The following is an 18,178-nucleotide window of genomic DNA, read 5'->3' on the forward strand; positions in this document are numbered from 1 at the left end:
ATTGTAAATTAGTCCTTTTACTACTTTTTGGACAGTGCAAGAACCTTCAGAATACTTTTTAACTGCATTTATTTCTCTCATGACTTATGTGCTTTTGTTGGCATAATTTTAAACCCCCCAAACATAATTATTATTTGTTTAGATTCACCAACATTTTACCCTTTAGGTTGTTCTTTGTTCTAACTCCCTGCCTTGCTGGGAAAAGCAGTGCTAAAGGTGGATTCATCTCTCCAAGTTTTCCTATTCTTTCGGATCTGGATCCCAGTTTTTCATGGCCTTGGTAGCTTTCTGATGCTTTCAGACCTGTTATTTATGGGATGCCTGGGTGGCTCAGTCATTTTTTTTTTTAATTTTTTTTAATGTTTATCTTTATTTTTGAGAGAGAGAGACAGAGCATGAGCTGGGGAGAGATGGAGAGAGAGGGAGACACAGAATCGGAAGCAGGCTCTGGGCTCTGAGCTGTCAGCACAGAGCCCGATGCGGGGCTCGAGCTCATCAACTGCGAGATCATGACCTGAGCTGAAGTCGGACGCTCAACCGACTGAGGCACCCAGGCGCTCCTGGCTCGGTCATTTAAGTGCGGACTTTGGCTCAGGTCATGATCTTGCAAGTCATGAGTTCAAGCCCTTTGTCAGACTCTGTGCTGATGGTGCAGAGTCTGCTTGGGATTTTCACTCTCTCGGCCCCTCCCCTACTTGCGCTTTCTCTCCCTAAAAAACTTAAAAAAAGTGTTATTTATTTTCTAGCTTTTCTGTTCCTAGGGGCAGAGTTAATTCAAGACAGTCTAGTCTACCATTGTCCAAAGTGGAATTCCTTATTTATTCCTTAAATAATCTTTTTTTTAATTTGTTTTCTAAACACCATTTTATGTACCCAAATATAATAATGACTTAAAACTAATGTGGGAAGACCTCGTATAGAACAAATCTCATTGCATTCTCTAGAGTCTTCTCATTTTTAGAATTCTGATATTTTGGATTTTGATATTTTAGAATATTTTTCATTGGTATTTGAGCTTTGTAAAGCAGTGGGCAATATATTGTTTTGCAAGGAACCTTTCTTAGAGATGATTAAAAATGTTTTTCTTCTGGGGTGCTTGGGTGGCTCAGTTGGTTATGTGTCTAGCTTGGGCTCAGGTCATGATTTTGTGGTCCGTGAATTTGAGCCCTGTGTCAGGCCCTCTGCTGACAGCTCGGAGCCTGGAGCCTACTTGGGATTCTGTGTCTCCCTTACTCTCTGCCCCTCTTCTGCTTGCACTGTTTCTCTTTCTCTCTCAAAAATAAGTAAACATTTTTAAAAAACCTTTTTTTTAATGTTTTTCTTCCAACATATGAATATTTCAGATTTCTTATGCAGTAAATCATACAAACTCATTAGACAGAGAAAATGAATTAGAGTGGTCATAGCAAGTAAGTTTCGTGATGTCACTTAAGACAAAGATAATTTTCTTAACCTTTCAAACAAGAGTAAATTATACCACAGATGGGACAGCTTATTTTCTATAGAATTTTTCAAAAATTAAACTTGTGAATCCATTTGAACACCTTGAAATATTGAGTAAAAAAATATTTTTGTTATTTTACTGCATATTCAAAATTCTGTTATAAATAGACTGGATCATTGGCATAATTTTCAAAGTTAATACAGTATTTGCCTCTGTTTATAGCAAGAGTTATAGAAGCTTCCATTTTTTTTCATTATTCTTTTTCCCTTTTATCATCACTGTAGCTAGCCTTAGCACTTCCCACTACTGCATACTCATAGTTACACCAAACCATTAAATACTGTGCATAGATAAAGAGTAATTGAGTTTATATAAACAGAAAGAGGAAAATATTTATGTTTGAAAGGTTAAAAATTTGAGTACCACTGCTTCTATAGCTCTTACAGAATGATTTTCCAACTTTAAAATCATTTGTTATTGTTTATTCCTAGGAGTGTTAAGTACATTAAAAGCAACCTGTCAAATCTATTTAATAATAATCTGATCTAAATAACATTTTTTTAAGTTGTATAATGTTGCATTATGAAACCTATGAACATATTCAGTTATTTTGTCCTTTTAAAAATCTTTTTTTAGTATGTGAGACTATCATATGACACCAAACCTGAAGTCATTCTACAACTTCTGCTTAAAGAATGGCAAATGGAATTACCCAAACTTGTTATCTCTGTGCATGGAGGCATGCAGAAATTTGAGCTTCACCCACGAATCAAGCAGCTGCTTGGAAAGGGTCTTATTAAAGCTGCAGTTACAACTGGAGCCTGGATTTTAACTGGAGGAGTAAATACAGGTAATGTGATGATTATATCAATTTTATTTAGTGTGTTTATAAATGTCTCATAATATTAATTAGATATTTTAAATAATAGTCAACACCAAATATCAGTATATTCATCTTTTTCTGTTAAATAATTTATATAGTTCCTAAGTATAAATGGTAATTGTAGAAGTATTTGATTTTCATTTAGTCTTAAAAATAATAACTGTAGAGCAGGTATTAACAAACTATGGTCCCAGGCACCAAATCCAACCCAGTCATTGTTTTTGTAAATAAAGATTTATTGGAGCACAGCTACACTCATTTGTTTTTGAATTATCTATAGTTACATTTGCACTACAACAACAGAGGTTAATAGATGTGACAGAGACTGTTTACCTTGCAAACCCTAAAATGTTTATTATTTGACCTTTTACCAGAAAAAGGTTGTTGACCCCTACTATAGAGCCAAGTGTTACTCCTGTCACTCTCTGACTACTGGTAAATTGAACCCAGGATGGCAGTCCATTGCCTAGGCAGTGGTAAGAAGTAGCTTTCAAAATTAATTTTTAATATACTATAATTTTTCATTCCAAGTCTTCTTTACCACATATATAAGTTAGATCTAAAAATGGCAGATTAACTTTAGTGTACAAAGTAAAATATAATTATTACTGTTTGCAGACATTTAATTCATTATCAGCAGCTGGTTTTTGAATCTCATTGTATGTCAAGCATTCTTCTGGATGCTAAAGATCTACCATTCCACAAAGCAAAGAAAATATTTACCTTTGTGGAGCTTATATTTTAGCAGGGGAGATGCAGATAACAAACAGATAACAAACATGTAAATATGTTATTACATGTTAGATGATAAGTGCTATGGAGACACATGAAATATAGAGGAAGGATGGTGAGGGATGGTGGAGGGGGCTTCATTAATAAGGTGACATCTGAGTAGAAATTGAAGGAAATGAGGGAGCAAGATAAGAATAGTGTGGGACAGGGTATTTAAAAGAAAAGAAACTGCTAGTTTGTTGGAAGAATGGTAAGAAGGGTACAGTGTAGGTAAGTAGAATGAATAAGGAAGGCTAGATGATGAGGTTGGAAAGGTATGGGGGTATGGTGGGTGATGGGATGGGGTGAGTTGGGGTAGAGTGGTGAATAGCAGGGCAAAGGCACATCATTATATAAAACCTTATAGGCCATTACAAGCAAGCACTTTCACATTTACTCTGAGTAAGAAGGGAAGGTTTAAGCAGAGAGTTGACAAGAACAAAGATCATTTGGATGATGTTTTGAAAATAGACTATGCACAGGCAAGGCAGCAGTTGGAAGGCCAGTGAAGAGGCTATTTCCATAATCCAGATGAGGAAGGAGATTTAATGCATTATAAAAATCAAATTGAGTGATGCATTGGTTTTCTAGGGCTTCCATAACAAAATACCACAGGCTGGGTGGCTTAAGCAAAATAAAATTTCTCACAGTTTTGGAGGTCCCAAGATCAAGTTGTTAGCAGGTTTGGCTCCTCCCGAGGCCTCTCTCCTTGGCTTGTAGATGGTCACTTTCTCACTGTTTCCTTTTTGTGCATGTGCATTCCTGGTATCTCTTTCTGGGTCCAAAATTTCCTTTCCATAAAAGGACACCAGACAGATTGGGTTAGGGCGTCATTTACAGTGTATAGTCTCTTTAAAGGACCTGTCTCCAAATACAGTCACATTCTGAGGTGCTGGGATTAGGATTTCAACATAAGAATTTTGGGAAAGATCCAGTTCAGCCCATAACAAGTGATAATGAGGAGTTACATGCTCTTTTGAATTACCTTTTCTACTTTTTTCCTTATTTTTGATTCAGTTGGACAACTTTTGTAGTTGCTTGGTGTGTGTGTGTGTGTGTGTGTGTGTGTGTGTGTGTGTGTGTGTGTGTGTGTTGCTTATGGTCCTGAGCCATACTCTTCATTTTTTTTTAGATGATGTGTAGAACAATAACAAACTACAGTTACTTACATGAGGAATCTAAGAGAGGACTAGGCCTAACAACATGGTAAAAGTTATTTTTACGTGTGTTTCAGGCAGTTGTAGTGATTTGACATTGTGGGATTCTTTTGTTTGTTTTCTTTTTGGTCCTTGTGTTTTCTTTCATCAGTTTGTCTTTTGGACCTCGTTGCTTTTTATCTTTGTATAAAGAAAAATATCACCAATTATAGTGTCATAGATTGAGCACAGGATTATTCTGAAAACAATAACTACTTTCAAATAAAGTGAAATAAATTTTGTATAAACAGGTGTGGCAAAACATGTTGGTGATGCCCTCAAAGAACATGCTTCCAGATCATCTCGAAAGATTTGCACTATTGGAATAGCTCCATGGGGAGTGATTGAAAACAGAAATGATCTTGTTGGGAGAGATGTAAGAATGATTTAAAAAACTTCTTATGTTTGAACTTCTGTATAAACAAAATTAGAGTAAGAATAGTGCAAGTCAACTTAAACTATTCATGATCATACTATACTTTTCAAATTATGTTTAAAAAGTATTTTCTTGGGGTGCCTGGGTGGCTCAGTCAGTTAAGCATCTGACTTCGGCCTAGGTCATGATCTCATGGCTCATGGGTTCAAGCCCCACATTGGGCTCTGTGCTGACAGCTCAGAACCTGGAGCCTGCTTCAGATTCTCCCTCTCTCTCCCTCTCTCTTTGCCCCTTCCCCCCCCTCAAAAATAAACATTAAAAAAAATTTTTTTAAGTTATTTTCTTGAGGTTTTCTTACTATCCTTTCAAAAATGCATTCATAGATATAAGTAATTGGCATTATATTATTTAAAAATTTTTTTTTAATGTTTACTACTTATTTTTTTGAGAGACAGAGTTTGAGTGGGGGAGGGGCAGAGAGAGAGAGGGAGAATCTGAAGCAGGCTCCAGGCTCCGAGCTGTCAGCACAAAGCCTGACAGTGGGGTTCGAACCCACGAACCATGAGATCATGACCTGAACTGAAGTCAGATGCTTAAACGGCCACCCAGGTGCCCTGTATTATATTATTAGTATGTTTCGGTTTCTGTTTTGTATAGCTATTTCACACCTTTTCCAAATCACGCCAGTCTTTGAAATTAAATTTTTAATGACTTTAAGAATTAATTTTATTGTCACTAAGAGTAGTAATCAGTTGCTAGTGTTTTATTTGAATAGGTTAAGGACATGTGAATTGGTTATAAATATTTGTCAAGAGACTACTAAAAAAGAATTACTGAATTATAATGATCACTTTCAAGTGTGATTATATTTCTATTATCAAATTTAAAGATTCTCCTTAGGGCTAGAAAAATAGCAATATAACATTTGATTGCTCTAATTCAGTGTCCTTTGTATATTGCTCTTTATTCACTAATAACCTAACAGATTATTCACACTACTTATTATTTATTTTCGGTTTCCTTTGCATGTAATAATAAAATAGTATATATTCTAGGGGCGTCTGGGTGGCTTAGTTGGTTAAGCATCTGATTCTTGGTTTTGGCTCAGGTCGTGATCTCAAGGTTCATGGGATGTAGCCCCACGTTGGGCTCTGTGCTGACAGCCTGGAGCCTACTTGGGATTCTCTCTCTCTCTTTCTCTCTCTGTCTCTCCTCTCCCCTCAAAATAAATAAATAAATAAATAAATAAATAAATAAATAAATAAACTTTTAAAAAATAATATATATTCTGAAATGAGATGAAATACAGTTGTATGGTTCAACCCATTGTTGGTTAATTTTCAGTTGGTTAAAAGCTTGTACTTTTTCACTGGGTGTTGTATGTAATTGATGAATCACTGAATTCTACTCCTGAAACCAGTATTGCACTGCATGTTAACTAAGTAGAATTTAAATAAAAATTTGGAAAAAAAAGTGTTGGGAGAAAAAAAACCATGAACCTAAAAAAGAAAAGCTTGTGCTTTTTGACACCTTTTTTTTTTTTGACATTTTCTATTTGTTACTATATTGTAAATAGAATTTTACCTCTTACTTGCTTTTATAGATTATTTCAAAGTTATTTTTTCTTTATATTATAATTAATCCTGCCCACTAACTCATGTTTGCTGTTGTTTAGGTGGTTGCTCCTTATCAAACATTGTTGAACCCTCTGAGCAAATTGAATGTTCTGAATAATCTACATTCCCATTTCATATTGGTGGATGATGGCACTGTTGGAAAGTATGGGGCAGAAGTCAGACTGAGAAGAGAACTTGAAAAAACTATTAATCAGCAAAGAATTCATGCTAGTAAGGGAATTTATAAGTTTGTTATTGTTGAGATCATTCTAGGCTAGATTCTAAAAAGATTCTAAAAAGGTTCTTCGGAGGGTTTATTTCCTTTTGTAGCAAGACAACATACAGAACAACCAAAATGACTGATCTTAGGGGCGACTGGGTGGCTCAGTCAGTTAAGCGTCTGACTTTGGCTCAGCTCATGATCTCATGGTTCATGAGTTTGAGCCCTGCTTTGGGCTTTGTGCTGACACCTCGGAGCCTGGAGCCTGCTTCAGATTGAGTGACTCCCTCTCTCTCTATTCCTCCCCTTGTTCACACTTCTTCTCTGTCTCTCTCTCTCTCAAAAATAAAGATTAAAAAAAAATTAAAAAAAAAAGGATTGATCTTAGGGCAAATAGGAAGTCTGAGCCCAAATAGGGTATTCACATATTGAGGCCAAAGCCACAAAGGTTCATTGGAAGCTCTGTTGCTGTTGTAATCCCCTTGCAGCCCAAGGAATTCAGAAATATTCTTAATGTGTGATGTATTCTAATACATGACTTGAAATTCAAGATTGAAGAGGAAAAGAGGAAAAAAAGATAGTTTATTGCAAAGTAAGAATCATCTTGTTTAAAGTTTATAACATGAATAGGTATCACTCTTTGGTAGCTGTGTCTTAAAAATTGGTATTCTTGACACTGGTCTTCCTTTCCAACCATGGTCATACTTTCTGATTCAACTTCTAGATTTCTCTTTCAAAAAGAAGAAATTTTATAGTCCTAGGACACCAAGAAGGTGGGCTTTGTGACAAAGTGAAATAGAAATACAAAATTATAGAAGGGTGCATTCAAATTATGTTGGAGTCATATCCTCTCCTAAAATTCAGGAATGTTTTAGAATCCTACATTTATGTGTATTGGGATTCTTTCACTGCAAGTTATTGTAAAAACAAAAATTGGTATTCTTCACTAAATCTTTTCTGTTACTCTTGTAGAGGTCTTGGATTTTTTTTTTATCAGTTACATTTAGGTAGTCCTGACTCTGTCATTAATTTTTATGTTAATGTCTCATTGCATTTGAAATCAGAAATACACATTTTAAAAACGAGTAAAAACAAATATACATTAGAAATTCAACTCCCACAGTATTAGAAAGCAAACTAGGGGTGTCTTGGCTGGCCCAGTGGGTGGGGCATGCAACTCTTGATCTCAGGGTTGTGAGGTCAGGCCCCATGTTGTGTGTAGAGGTTACTTAAAAATTTTAAAAATCTTAAAAAGAAAAACAAATTGGTGTTATAAATGATTTGTCAAGAGTTCCAATTAATGAAATATACAAAATAAATTTTACTTTTCAGTGAATCTAAATTCTAGTGCATGCCTAATCATAGAAGTATTGTATTTCTAATTTTGTCATTTAGAACAGATTTTAATTTAATGAAAAAGTAATGTATTCGGTGTTTAACTTATGCAAGATATGGTATCATGTTGAATACCTAAAGTGAAGTCAGCACAGTCGTATAAGAAATTATATTTTGGCTTATTTTTATTTTGGTTTTGATTAAGTAGAAAAATAAGATTAAATTACTCTATGTTTTGCCTGATATCTTGCAATCTTTTACTTTGTTAAGGAATTGGACAAGGTGTCCCTGTGGTGGCACTTATATTTGAGGGTGGACCAAATGTCATCCTCACAGTTTTAGAATACCTTCAGGAAAGTCCTCCTGTTCCAGTCGTTGTTTGTGAAGGAACAGGCAGAGCTGCAGATCTACTGGCTTATATTCATAAACAAACAGAAGAAGGAGGGTAAGTATGTGATTGCAAAAAAGATTTTAATAACTATCTAAAGAGACTTATGGTTTTTAGAATATTGGATTCATTTCAGTATTTTATGAACATGAAAATTTAAAGTTTAATAATACCTTTAAGGTTTGAGGAAATAGCTTGTCTTATACATTATGAGAATGAATTAAAATATAACAGTCTTCATAGAGGACAATTTTGTAAGATCTATGAAACATACAGAGGCATGTATCTTTTGACCCCTTTGTTCCATTTCTAGGAATTGTTGGTATACGTGTACTTTTACACGTGTGATATACACAAGATTATAAAAAGTTACTCATTACAATGTTTTCTGTAAAAGTAAAAGATTGGAACAAAATAGAATGTGTATCAAGAGGACTAGATAAACAAATTATGGTATATCTACATAACAGTTTGTGGCTGAGAAAGGTTGGTATCCGTACTAGATTTTGGAAGATTACCAAAGTATATACATGGAAAGAGGAAAGCAGTTGAGATGGAACTGGGCAGATGGAAGATAGTGGGAGACTTTCACTATGAATTTTCATTTTTGTATTTTATAATGTTTTATGTCATTATATTTTTGAGCCATATAATGAGAAAATGTGACTGTGCTCGTGTTTAAGATATCTTGGCAAAGTATTGCTTAATACATAATAATATCTTAAAATTATCTTTATACAGTATCTTATAAATGTGAGTACTGTTATAGCAACACATGCCCTGTAAAACAATTAAGAAATAATACAAAGAGAAAAATAACTCCCGTTTTTCCTCCCATATGACTTACAGTTGGGAGTCTCATGAAGGAGGATATTTCACTCAGGGTGAAGTACTTAATATTAATACAGTATGTTAAAGGTCTTAACATAGATTCATCTATACTTCATATTAGATTCTACAAATAATAGAAATTGAAATCAGTGAATTAAGTTATGTTTCCTTTCACTCCAGCAATCTTCCTGATGCAGCAGAGCCTGATATTATTTCAACAATCAAAAAAACATTTAACTTTGGCCAAAGTGAAGCAGTTCATTTATTTCAAACACTGATGGAATGCATGAAAAGAAAAGAGCTTGTAAGTAGATTTTGCAGAATAACCCTCTTTATTTCATTCAAAATACATTATAAATTGGTGAAATACTTTTGTTTTAAATTTGAGTTTAAAATTTTAAAATATTTTTTAACCATGCGAAGATGTCATTTATTATTTTGTTCAATTGGAGGGATATCATAGAAGGACTATGGTTTCTGTATGGTATTGAGACATATATTTGCATTTCTGTTTTGGGAAAAGTTTAATAACTAGACCTCCACAGATTATATCTAGAATCAAGCAAGAACTGTCAAGAGTTGTTAATGGTTTCTCCAAAATATATCTGTAGGAGCTCTTGGTTGGCTCGGTCAGTAGAGCATGCAACTCTTGATATCAGGGTTGTAAATTTGATCCCACATTGGGTCTAGAGATTACTGAAAAAAAAGTCTTAAAAAAAATATTTAGAAAAGATTTTATTTTACTCTGACTCAGTGCTCAAATTAAAGATCAGTGTTGCCTAATTTCATTCATCTAAACATGGGCTTAAGTTTTCAGAGATAAAATTTTTAACAACTGTAATAGGTAGATGATAACATGGTTTGATCTGTTTCATGTATTTCATTTTTATACACAATAAAGTTGAAAGGAAAAAATTATATGGGATTATAATCTTTTACTTTATGAAAAATGTTATTAAATAAAAATCTCTCAAGTGGTGTTTCACTTCAGATAATTCAGAGACATTTCCAGTGAAAGGATTAAATAAGACATTTATCGGGGCACCTGAGTGGCTCAGTGGGTTGAGCGTCCGACTTCAGCTCAGGTCATGATCTCGCAGTTCGTGAGTTCGAGCCCCACGTTGGGCTCTGTGCTCACAGCTCGGACCCTGGAGCCTGCTTCAGATTCTGTGTCTCCCTCTCTCTCTGCCCCTTCCCTGCTTGAGCTCTGTGTCTCCCTCTCTCTTGAAGATAAATAAACATTAAAAAAAATTAAAAGTTGAATAAATAAAACATTTCTCATTCAAGAACACACATATATATTACTTGAATTAAATGTTCATTCTGTAGAAATAATGTCAAGATTTACTCAGATACGTAATCTGTATTCTCAGGCCATAAGTTGCTTATTGTAGTAAAGGACCTAAAATAGGTCAGAAAGTGAATATAATATTAAACTAAACATTTTGAGTATATTTGCCATTTTTATTTGGTAGATGAGAAAATTTTTTAATTTTGTGGGGGTCTTTTGTTGAAATGAAGTTAATTTCTGACCAAAACCCCAAAAAACTGTATCTCCTATGTGGTTTGAAATTAGTTTCTGTTTTGTATACCTTATGCCTTAGCTTTGAAAATATAAAGGCATAATATTATGAATTGATCTTTAAATAGATCACGGTTTTCCATATTGGATCAGATGAACATCAGGATATAGATGTAGCAATACTTACTGCATTACTGAAAGGTAAGATTTAAATTTTTTTATTTGTAAGATCTTATTCATAGCCTATTTATATAAGGTAGGACTTTTAATTTGGCTGAATTTGGGGGAATTTTTCAGTAATTATTCTTTGTGGAAGATAACAGTGCTAGCTTTGTTTGTCAGCAAATGAGCTTTTGTTTTTGTCTCCCAGAAATTGTTAAAATTTTTTAATTTTTAGAAAGGTGTATGCCACCAGACCCATTTATTTATCCTGTTAAGAATGTGTCACATTTTTAATTGACTGAAAAATAAATGTTTAAAGGTAATAAGGTATTGGTTGATAGAAATTAGTATGTTCTTAAACATGCTGTTTTCATTCTGAAAGGAAGTTTGGAAAGAAAACTAGTGGTATATTTGAGGACTAAAGAGTTAATACACATCACATTGAACTGTTGTCCTCTCACATATCTTGCCAAAGACATCCAACTGATAAAACAAACAGAATTACGGTGAAAAATCTTCCTAAAAATTAGAAGCTAAAACCGTGTCTCATCTGGGTGGGTACTTGAAAGTCACAAGTATGCAGTGAAGTGGCCAGAGCAGAGTAAAAGAGCACTAAGCATTCCAAGAATTTCCCAAACATTAGACCATAATAAATTGCCAATAGATTAAACATTTGAAAAATACTGCAATAAAATATAACCTATTTACATCTTGGGAAAAAGACATAATAAGTAGTAGGAAATTCAGAAACTGTAAAGGGAAGAATCAATAAATGGGATTGCCTACATATAAAAAATAAAAAGAGAACTCAATATTTGTCATGTAATTTTCTTTGTGCTAGCCATTGTGTTTTAGTGGTTTACGTTCTTTATCATTTAATCTTATAACAACCCTAAGAGACAGATTTCCTATTATTTCTTCATTTTATAGATGAGGAAATTAAGGAATAGGATTGTGGAGAGACCACAAAGAGTTGTTATAAATTAATGGTAAGATGATGAATACCTCATGGGAAAAGGAGTCTGAATTTAAGTAAAAATGTTAGCAGAATAATATAAATGCCTGGGAAAAATGTGGAAAGATGGCCAATATTATAATTAAAGTAAATATTAATAGAAGAAGCATTTTACTCTCCTACTGGGTATTCTTATACCATTGAAAGTTTCTTATAACCTTTTTGGGACATATTTTGGCAGTATATTAAAAGTTTGAAAGTATGTATTCTTCTTCCCAGCATTTTGGCTTCTACAGAGTCATCCTATTTAAATAAACATGTACCTAAAAATATATTCACCAAAAAATTCAAAATAACCTGAATGCCCACTAGTGTGATTGTTGAATCAAGTTTAGCTCACCTTTAAAAAGTATTGTTAATGTGTATATGAGGTTAATCTGTATGTACTATTATAAGGAACTAAGGGTATGATATTAAGACACATAAAGTAGGCTACTGAATACTTTGTATCGTAGGATGTACTTTTGCATGAACAATTAAAAGTATATGTATGAATTTATATACGTACAAGAAAGCACCTGTTGTAAGGATATTTTTCATAATTCTAACATAGTACTATCTCTGTGATAGAAACAGGTAATTTTTGTTTTATTCCTATTGCATTCTGAAGTGTTTGCAGTAAATGAGGCTGTGTGTTTTCTATAGTTGGAAAATAAAAGTCCTAAGCCCTGGGGTAACCTTATCTCTCTGAGACCGGCTACCTCTGAGCAGTGGCTGACATGAACTGTGTAAGTTAATTAAAAGGAAATGGGAAAGGTTCATAAGTGTTCACATTTTAATGGAGATAAATTAATTGAACTTAACTGTTTTCTTTATTCAATTAGGCACTAATGCATCAGCATTTGACCAGCTTATCCTTACACTGGCATGGGATAGAGTTGACATTGCCAAAAATCATGTGTTTGTTTATGGACAGCAGTGGCTGGTATGTAAATATATACACAATGTAATTCACTTAAACTGCATAATAACAAAGTATTTACTGGAAATGTGATCTGAATTGACATTTTACCTGTCTGCCAAAAATGCAAGATTGGTTTAGCTAAACATTTCTACGACATGCAGATCCATTTAGGATTTCCTAAGTTCTGTTTTGCTGATGATAAAACTTTTGTTATAGGGTATACATCACTAAAAATCCTAGAACTGAAAGAAATCTTAGAAATGGTGCCCTATTATACATCTTTGTTTATTAGGGATATTGGCCTGTAATTTTCTTGTGTTGTCAGGATAATGCTAGCCTCATAAAATGAGTTTGGAAGAATTCACTCCTTATTTTTTTGGAAGAGATTAAGAAGGATTTGATTGTTGGTAGAATTCACCAGAAAGCTGTCTGGTCCTGCTCTTCTGTTTTTTGGTAGGTTTTTGATTACTGATTCAATCTCCTTACTCACAATTGGTCTGTTCATATTTTCCATTTCATCATCATTTAGCCTTAGTAGATTGAGTTTTCCCATTTCTTCTAGGTTGTCCAATTTTTTAGTGTGTAATTGTTCATAGTAGTCTTTTAAAATCATTTATATTTCTCTGGTATCAGTTGTAGCATCACCTATTTTCTGATTTTGAGTCCTCTTCTTTTTTTTTTTTTTTTTTCTTGATGGGTGTAGCCAAAGATTTCTCAGCTTTTTATCTTTTCAAACAACTAGCTCTTAGGTTTCATTGATTTCATTGACCTTCTCTATTGTCATTTTAGTTTATGTTTCATTATTTCTATTCTAATCTTTGTTACTTTCTTCCTGCTATTAACTTTGGGTTTTGTTTATTCTTTTTCTAATTCCTTGAGGTATAAATTTAAGTTTGAGACTTGTAGAAGTTTTTGAGGTAGGCATCTATTGCTATCAGCTTTCCTATTAGAACTGCTTTTGTTGCATTCTACAAATGATGGTTTATTGTATTTCCAATTTTATTTGTCTCAAGATTTTTTTTGTTTCTTCTTTGACTCATTCATTGTTCAGTAGCATGTTGTTTAATCTTCACATATTTGTGAATTTCCCAATTTTTTTCATGTAATTAATTTCTAGTTAATACCATTGTGGTTGGAAAAGATGCTTGATGATTATCAGTCCTCATAATTTTATCAAAACTTGTTTTATGGCCTGCCATATTATCGATCCTGGAAAATGTTCCATGTACACTTGACATGTGTGTTCTGTTGCTTTTGGATAGGATGTTCTGTATATATCAAGTCCATTGAAGGCCAATTTTTTATTTTTTTTTTAATTTTTTTTAACATTTATTTATTTTCGAGCGAGAGAGGCAGAGAGAGACAGAGCATAAGCAGGGGAGGGGCAGAGAGAGGAGGGAGACACAGAATCCGAAGCAGGCTCCAGGCTCTGAGCTGTCAGCACAGAGCCCAACGTGGGGCTTGAACCCATGAACCATGAGATCATGGCCTGAGCCGAAGTCGAACGCTCAACCAACTGAGCCACTCAGGTGCCTCGAAGGCCAATTTTTTTTTATTGATTTTCTGTCTGGATGATCTGTCCATTGATATAATGGAGGGTGTATTAAAGTATCCTATCATTATTGATGTCTCTTAATCCCTTGTGTCTGTAATAATTGTGTTACATAGTTAGGTTCTCCTATGTTGGATGTATAAATATTTATAAATGTTATATCTTCTTGTGGATTGACCCCTTCCTTTTTATCTTTTATTACAGTCTTTGTTTTAAAATCTGTTTTGTCTGAGATAAGTATACGTATTCTGTCTTTTGGTTTCCATTTGCATGGAATATCTTAATTCTGTTTCTTCGCTTTCAGTGTATGACTTTACATCTAAAGTGAGTCTCTTGTAGACATCATATAGATGATGAGTCTTGTTTTTTTAAATCCATTCAACCACTGTGTGCATTTTGATTGGAGCATTTAGTCCATTTACATTTAAAGTAATTATTATAGGTATGTACTAATTGCCATTTTGTTCATTGTTTTCTGGCTTGATGGATGAATGGATAAGGTAATTGTATGGAATACATAGAATATTATTCAGCCATAAGAAAGAATGAAATCTTGCCATTTGCAGCAACATAGATGGATCTTGAGATCATTATGCTAGGTGAAATATAAATACCATATGGTCTCTTTTATATGTGGAATATATAAACAGATTGGTGGTTGCTAGAGGTGAAGGGGTGGGGAAGTGGGACAAAATGGGTGAAGGGGGTCAAAAGATTAAAAAAGAAAGGAAAAAAAGAAATATTCCTATATGTACAAGATAATTCAATATAGTGTTATATCAGATGTTTAGACTAGTTCCTTCAGTGGTCTTTCTCATCTTAACCAAACGGCAACAACCTTTTCCCAGTTTTTGAGATAAGAAGCCTTAGTGTCATTTTTTACTTTTCTCTTTTTCATATATTCCAGTTCAGTAACATTTGTAAATGTTTTCATATTTACTTTAAAATATGCAATTTTTTTATCATCCTGGTTCAATCTACTGTCACCCTTCTTCTTTATTGTTTTAGTAGCATCCTGTTTGTTTCCTTACTCTCATTCTTCCTCTCTTATTACACAGAAGATGGATCACATCACATTTATGCAAAGCACAGTCCAGAGCCCTTATGATGGCTTATAGGGTTTCACATCATTTGCCCCATTACTGCCTCTCTTACTTTACATGTTACCACTATTCCCTTTGCACTCTTTTATGTAACCATATTTGCCTTCTTACTGTTTTTAAAACATACTAATAATATTCCTGTCTTTGTACTTGTGGGGTTTTTTTGGTCTGGAACCCTATTCCCTTATATGCCTGCCTAGACTTGCTTCGTTTTCTTTTTCTGGTTTCCCTTTTTTTTTTTTTAATTTTTATTTATTAAGTAATTTCTACACCCAATGTGGCTCAAACTCACAGCCCCAAGATTAAGAATTGCATCCTCCCCTGGTTGAGCTAGCCAGGCACCCCCTTTTTCTGGTTTCTAACCAAACATCTCCTCAAGTAGGCTTTTTATTGTCTAACCTATTTTAATAGAAGTCCCCTATGACAGCATTTTCTGTGTTCTTCTCTGCCATTTTTTTTCTTTAGTATTTATCACTATCTGAGAAATCATTTATATATCTTAGCTATTTATTTCTCTCTCTACTCCTGGATAGTAAATTTTATAGAAGAAAGACTGTTTTTGTTCACCTCCTATATTCACAGCCTGGCACATAGTAAATGCTTGATAAATTTTTTTACATGTCTGAATCAATAGGAAATTTGGCAAATTAAATGTTCATTCCCACATTGAATTTTTATCCAGCCTTTACAGAGGATGAGCTAAATCTTTTCTATGAAATGTAAACAGCAAAGTGGAGAAAAGTATGCACAGCATGAGCTTCTTTGTAGCAAATTCTGTTTTTGGATGTACACACATTCAGGCATATCTGCATGCACTGTGTAGTCATAGAACCTTTTTGGAAACTGTTACTATGAGGTATGTTTGTATAAAGATGGGCAGAAGAGAGAAAGTTTCATTTTATGCCATTTTTGGTATTTGATGGTTTTTTTAAACCATGGAGATGTATTTCCTATAAATAATAAAAAAGAGTATTTAGTCACTTCCATTCTTACAGGACTTCAGAGGAAGAAATTAATGTTGATCAGCTGTGGTAAAACTCTTCAATAGTAAACCAACCTTTTAGTCCCTTGAATAGCTTCATTGAATTTTTTTATCTCAAGTGTAAAGACTTGGAAAAAGCCGTCATCTTCTGTGTATATATGGTTTATCTCATGGATTTATTAAACACAATGTTACCTATTTGATTTTGTGCTTTCCTTTATGCTAGAGTTTGCAGCACTATTGTTTTTTGTTTTTTCTCTTCGTTGTTAAGAGTTACGCATGGAGTGTATGAAGAAATGTGGAACAAAGCAAATACTTTTTCTTTAACTAAACCTTTTTTTCCTCAGATGTGAAAATTTCGTAAGGCTTTATTGTTGTTTTGGGCAGTGGTTATAAACTCAATTCAGATAGAACACTTCTTTTTTAAAATATAAGTTTCATTATGCCCTTTTTATTACACGAAAATAAAATTTTATTAAGTACTTACTATACAAATAAAAATATATTGGGGAGCCTGGGTGGCTTAGTCATTTAACCATCCAACTCTTGGTTTTGGCTCAGGTCATGATCTCACGGTTCATGAGATTGAGCTCTGTGTTGGGCTCTGAGCTGGCATTGCAGAGCCTACTTGGGATTCTCTCTCTTCTGTCTGCCCCTCCCTTGCTTGTGCTCTCTTTCTCAAAATAAATAAACATTAAAGAAAACAACAATATAATGCCATATTGTGATAAAAACAAATGAAAGTCATTTATAATAAAAATAGGCATTTCAGAGTGACAATACTTAAGAATGGAAACATAAATAGCATAATAAATAATTATATGCTTGCACTTATTTTATGTAGAATCCGTGTAAAATGCTGCAGTTGTGAGTACATGCTAATATGGAAATGTCAGTAATTTAAATTCCATGGGGAGCAGAAAAATACCCATTGACAACTACAGGACAAGGAAAGAGCAAAGAAGAGGAACAAATAGGAATTAGAGCAAAAGTAGTTAGAATAAGTAATAACATATGAGAATTATTTGTATATGATAAGAGAAAGAATCCTAAAATAAGAATAGCATGCCTTGATAAATCAGTGGCTATTAATAGGAGAAATTGAATAAGTTTTACAGTGTTATTAATTAGTTCAGCCTTATTTTTAAGTGCAATGTCAAAGTATTTCCCTTGTTGTGACATAGAGCTGAGTGATAAAAAATATTGCAGAAAACATGGGCACCTGGGTGGCTCAGTTGGTTGAGCATCTTATTCTTGAGAGAATCTGGAATTCTCTCTCTCTCCCCCCCTCCCCCCGCCCCTCCTTTCCTTGTGCACTTACTCTCAAAAAAATAAATAAATATACTTAAAAACTGCAGAAAACATATCTTCCATGTTGAAATCCCATCATGTATGAGGTGTGCATTTAGTCTGTATCCTTAAGAAGATCTTGGTGACCAGATCCTTTGCTAAGAGATGGAAATAGAGGACAGATTGGAGAAATGGTAATAGAAGCTGCTGTAGAGAAGTTGTACAGTTATCTAGTAAGCTTATACAGACAGAATCAGAATAAAGTGAAAAACAACAGGTAAAAAAAAAAAAACCAAAAAACAGCCAATAATTTTGATACTGATTTTCCCCACAAAGTTTTATTTTATCATATGGTACTAAAATATTAAAAATATACAAAAGCAATAATATGAGATATTTAAAATACCTTAATATACATATAAAATATATTAATGTTAAATGCATTAATATTAAATATATTAGTGTTCTATTAATAAAATACCCTTTATGAGGCGCCTGGGTTGCTGAGTTAAGTGTCTGACTTTGGCTTAGGTCATGATCTCTCGGTTTGTGAGTTTGAGCCCCAAGTCAGGCTCTGTGCTGACAGCT

The 18,178-nt window shown here is 33.8% G+C and overlaps 1 protein-coding gene across 2 annotated transcripts in view; it reads left to right on the top strand.

The window, feature by feature from the left end:
- TRPM7 (transient receptor potential cation channel subfamily M member 7) overlaps positions 1 to 18,178 on the top strand; it is a 123,779-nt gene that overhangs the window by 38,130 nt on the left and 67,471 nt on the right. For both annotated transcript variants that reach the window (XM_030318202.2, XM_030318203.2), the window contains exons 5-11: positions 2,081 to 2,294; positions 4,546 to 4,670; positions 6,346 to 6,517; positions 8,112 to 8,286; positions 9,241 to 9,364; positions 10,711 to 10,783; positions 12,584 to 12,684. In XM_030318202.2, coding sequence (XP_030174062.1) covers positions 2,081 to 2,294; positions 4,546 to 4,670; positions 6,346 to 6,517; positions 8,112 to 8,286; positions 9,241 to 9,364; positions 10,711 to 10,783; positions 12,584 to 12,684 — 984 coding nt within the window. The remainder of the gene's footprint in view (positions 1 to 2,080; positions 2,295 to 4,545; positions 4,671 to 6,345; positions 6,518 to 8,111; positions 8,287 to 9,240; positions 9,365 to 10,710; positions 10,784 to 12,583; positions 12,685 to 18,178) is intronic.

This window comes from Lynx canadensis, chromosome B3 (assembly GCF_007474595.2).
Source record: "Lynx canadensis isolate LIC74 chromosome B3, mLynCan4.pri.v2, whole genome shotgun sequence".
NCBI lineage: Eukaryota > Metazoa > Chordata > Mammalia > Carnivora > Felidae > Lynx > Lynx canadensis.